Below are 3,925 nucleotides of genomic sequence, written 5' to 3' on the forward strand. Positions count from 1 at the left end.
ACTTTCATTTTATATTAATAAAATTTCAGGTTAGAACGCTGAGATAGTCTTACTCCCGCTTCCTTACAAAAAAGAAACAAAAAAAAAATAGTTTAAGTAATGCAAATGGTCAAAGAAGATAAAAGATAAACTCTCTGGAATCTTTCCTGAGAGGTGAATTCCTCTTCAATTGATCCCAATATATAATATATGCATCCTATGATCCTAAGCCTCTTACTTAGTTAAGGCCCTTCTATCACTAGAAATTAAAGTGGATGATTGTGATATGTCATTTGTGAATGGGATTTGATTAGGTCTAGTATTATTTTTTCTTACTACTTTATGGGTTTTTTTTTTTTTACGACATACTTTTTGGGGGTTTAGGCATGATAATTTTGATACTTTTCAGTGTTCATATATAAATAAGCAATATGAGGACAAAGAGCTACAATTATTCGAACTCGCCAGAATTATTCCAACTTTCCACTGCTCTGGCCTGTACACAAGACATATAAGAGAGGACAGTATATTTTTGTCTCAAATCTTGGGCATTAGCTCCTCAATTAAACCTTCTAGTGCTTTGTATGCAGACCCATTTTCCATCAATGCTCCCCTACTCTTCTCTCTCATGTCTTTCACCTTAGTCCTCACGACATGATCACCGTCCATCAAGCTCTTTATGCTTCTCTCCACCTCCTCCGCCGACACCAAATCACTTCCCTCCCTATAGTCCAGCCTAATCTCCACTGCCAATCCCAATTCCTTCACCATCTCAAACGCGTTCATTTGTTGTTCTGCGTAAATCGGCCAAGTGGCAATCGGTACCCCATACCACAAGCTCTCCAAAATAGAGTTCCACCCGCAATGCGATACGAACCCTCCGATCGCTTGGTGGGCCAGAATCTTCACTTGCGGAACCCACCCGCACACTAAGCCCAATTTGCATGTCCGTTCTAAAAACCCGTGTGGCAATACCTCGTCTACGTTTGCGGGATCGCTTGGGAGGTACATAGCGGACTTGGGCGGTTCACGCAATGCCCATAAGAACCGAAACCCAGCCCTTTCCAGCCCAAATGCTATCTCCCTCACCTGAGGCCCACTAAGACTCCCCATGCTCCCAAAGCACAACAGCACCACAGACGACGGAGGCTGGTCATCGAGCCACTTCACCACGCTCTCATACAGGTCGGGATCCTGCCATTGGGCCGGCCCATTAAGATCAACAACCGGCCCAATAGCGTGAACTCGCGGCACGTGACTCGTAGACAACGAGCTAAGCGCGTGTGGCTCCAATTCCTTGAACGTATTGACAACAATACCCTTGGGTTCCTTGTACCTTGCCGTATGGGATAAATAGCAAGGGTACGTATCCCCCTTCTTACTCAACAGCGCCGTAGGCAGCACGGTGGAGTTAGCAAAACCCGGTATAGTCAACTCAGTATCCAAATCGCCAAAGTCGTCGGAGATTTCGGCGTCCAAGACAGGAATATGAAACATGAAGCTCAGAAACGTCGCCGGAGAAGCGAAATACATATAACAAGGAATCTCAAGCTCGTTGGCAACGTCGATCATGGACGTACAAAACATGTCCACGAAAAACGCAACAACTCGGTTCGACTCGGCAGAGGACATGAGGTCAGCTATAGCATGCTTTACGTGGGGCTTGTGTTTTTCAATGAGTAGGGAAAGGTAGGCGAGATAGGACTGGTTCTCATCCTCTGCAAGTGGGTCTACAATGGGAAGGTGGAGGAAGTTGATGCTGGTGGCTGACGCGGCGGCGCGAGATTGGATGTAAGTATTGATGGCGGGTCTTTGGGGCATGGTGATGGTGAGGATGGTGGCGTGGAATCGAGGGTCATGGTTGACTAGAAGCTGAGCGAACTCGACCAGTGGGACTAGGTTTCCGATTGATCCGGGGGTTGAGATGAACACCACCTCCGATTTGCTCATGGTCTTCTTAGACTTAGAGTTATCTCTTTGAGGCACAAATGGTGGTGATGGAGTGGTCCAATGAAACGAGGTCAATTTTATAGGCTATAGCACATACTTTGGAATTACAACTTGGAGCATTGTATTTGGGATATATAATTGTCTGATCTCATTCAGTGGTCTAGAAAGTTAGCTAGAAAGGTTGGGGCACGATGGCTTTGGGATTATGTGTTTGATTCTTTATATGTGACAATAGTATGATTATTATATGACCATAATAATACAAAACAAAACATATTGATGATCTTAAGGATCGATCGATCTTAATAAACATACATATAAAGGCGGCTAGAATTTGCAGCCGGTAAGTTATAACTTGGGACAATTTTATTATTTTATTGAGGCGCGTTCTTGTCCACTCGTTTGTTGTGAAATACTGAAAAATATACAAATAACCGTTAACTGTAAAAATAGTAATCCGTCATGGAATTGGTCTTGATGTAAATGCAATAAATTAGGCAGCCCAAAATTTGATTTACCCAGATCCACTGGAATTAAACAACCAGATCTATATTTCTTCAACATCAGTAGTCTATTTTCTGGTGAAGTGGCAGGTAATTTCGTTACAGAGAGAACGGGGAGAAGATCTGCTAGACTGCTACAGATCTTAAGAAATTACTGTTGACTTGACGGTTTGACCAGTAAAAAAAAAAATTATATTAGGGTCCTGTTTGGAAACTGAATTTAGATTTAAATTTTTCAGATTTAAAATCTCGAGGATTCAGAATTTACTGATTTCAAATATTGTTGTTTTGATTACAATTTTCCCCATAAGGATTTCATAGGAAAAAAGTTACCCGATTATAATTGGTGTCATGGATTTCGACTCGCTTCTCTCACTCCGGTCCGTCGGATCTACCCCTCAGTTGCCCACAACTCTTTCCAGTTATCCGCTGTGTATGAACTGCCTTTCACGACCTCCTCTACATCCTCCACTACTTCTTCTCCTTCAGTGAGTCCACCGTCGCGCCGATGTCGTGGTGAGACAGAGAAGAGAGAGAGTCGTGATGAATAGAGATGAAGAAGAGAGAGAGAGTCGTTGTGAGACAGAGAAGAGAGAGAGAGTCGCAATGAACATAGAGCTAGAAGAGAGAGAGAGAGAGAGAGAGAGAGATACAGAGACGAAGAAGAGAGAGATGACGTGTTTTATATTTCTCCTTATAAAATAGAGACAACAGTGATTTCAAATAACTACTCTTTGGTAGATATTTCAAATTCTTAAGAAAATTGGGGTATGGATATGAACAAGATGATTTGAAATTCAAATATACATGAAATTTTTTTACCAAACATGTAGATATGGATTTGAGGAGTCCAAATCCAAATCCTCAAATCCAAACAGGTTTTAGGAGTAAAACTGTTCCAAGCTGTAACTTACATCAGTTATATTCTAAAACACTCACATATATCTTGAAATATTTAGACCGTCTCCAAATTTAATAATGCTCCTAGTCTGCAGATCAAATTAACATATTTGGAAATTAAAAGGAGTAAGAATATGGATTTTTTTTCTTTTTTCTTTTTGTCAAGCAACGATCTCAGAATGATATCTGGTTCTTCTTTTAAAAAGAGTAAAAATGCTAGGATGAACTTGTTTCTGGATATCGGGGATTGATAGTTATGTTGCAATCCTTACTGGGCAGATAAACTAAATTCACACAGAAAACACAAATTTGTTTACCCAGTGAAAACCTCAATTTGAGGTTAAAAATAATGCGGGGCTTTAACTCTTGAAAATCCAAATGAAAAGACAATCCACTAGTGGTGAATAAAAAGTTTCTTTACAAACAAAAGTAGCTCTAACCATGGCTACAATCACTAGTCTTTCTAGATAATGCGTTTGACTCGAACCTCTTCTATCTTATTGATTTGAGAACCTTTTCACTTGAATGGAAGGTACTCACCACGACCTTCAATCTTCTTGCACCACAGATTTCTCCATTGACCTCGAGAGAAT

At 41.0% G+C, this 3,925-nt stretch overlaps 1 protein-coding gene across 1 annotated transcript; it reads right to left on the minus strand.

The window, feature by feature from the left end:
- Window positions 1-364: 364 nt before the first annotated feature.
- Window positions 365-2,134, minus strand: LOC133732554 (UDP-glycosyltransferase 43-like). The gene has a single exon (XM_062160134.1). It carries the CDS (start codon window positions 1,927-1,929, stop codon window positions 517-519), a length of 1,413 nt encoding a protein of 470 aa, XP_062016118.1. The 5' UTR covers window positions 1,930-2,134; the 3' UTR covers window positions 365-516.
- Window positions 2,135-3,925: the final 1,791 nt, after the last annotated feature.

Source organism: Rosa rugosa, chromosome 2 (genome assembly GCF_958449725.1).
Source record: "Rosa rugosa chromosome 2, drRosRugo1.1, whole genome shotgun sequence".
NCBI classification, from domain to species: domain Eukaryota; kingdom Viridiplantae; phylum Streptophyta; class Magnoliopsida; order Rosales; family Rosaceae; genus Rosa; species Rosa rugosa.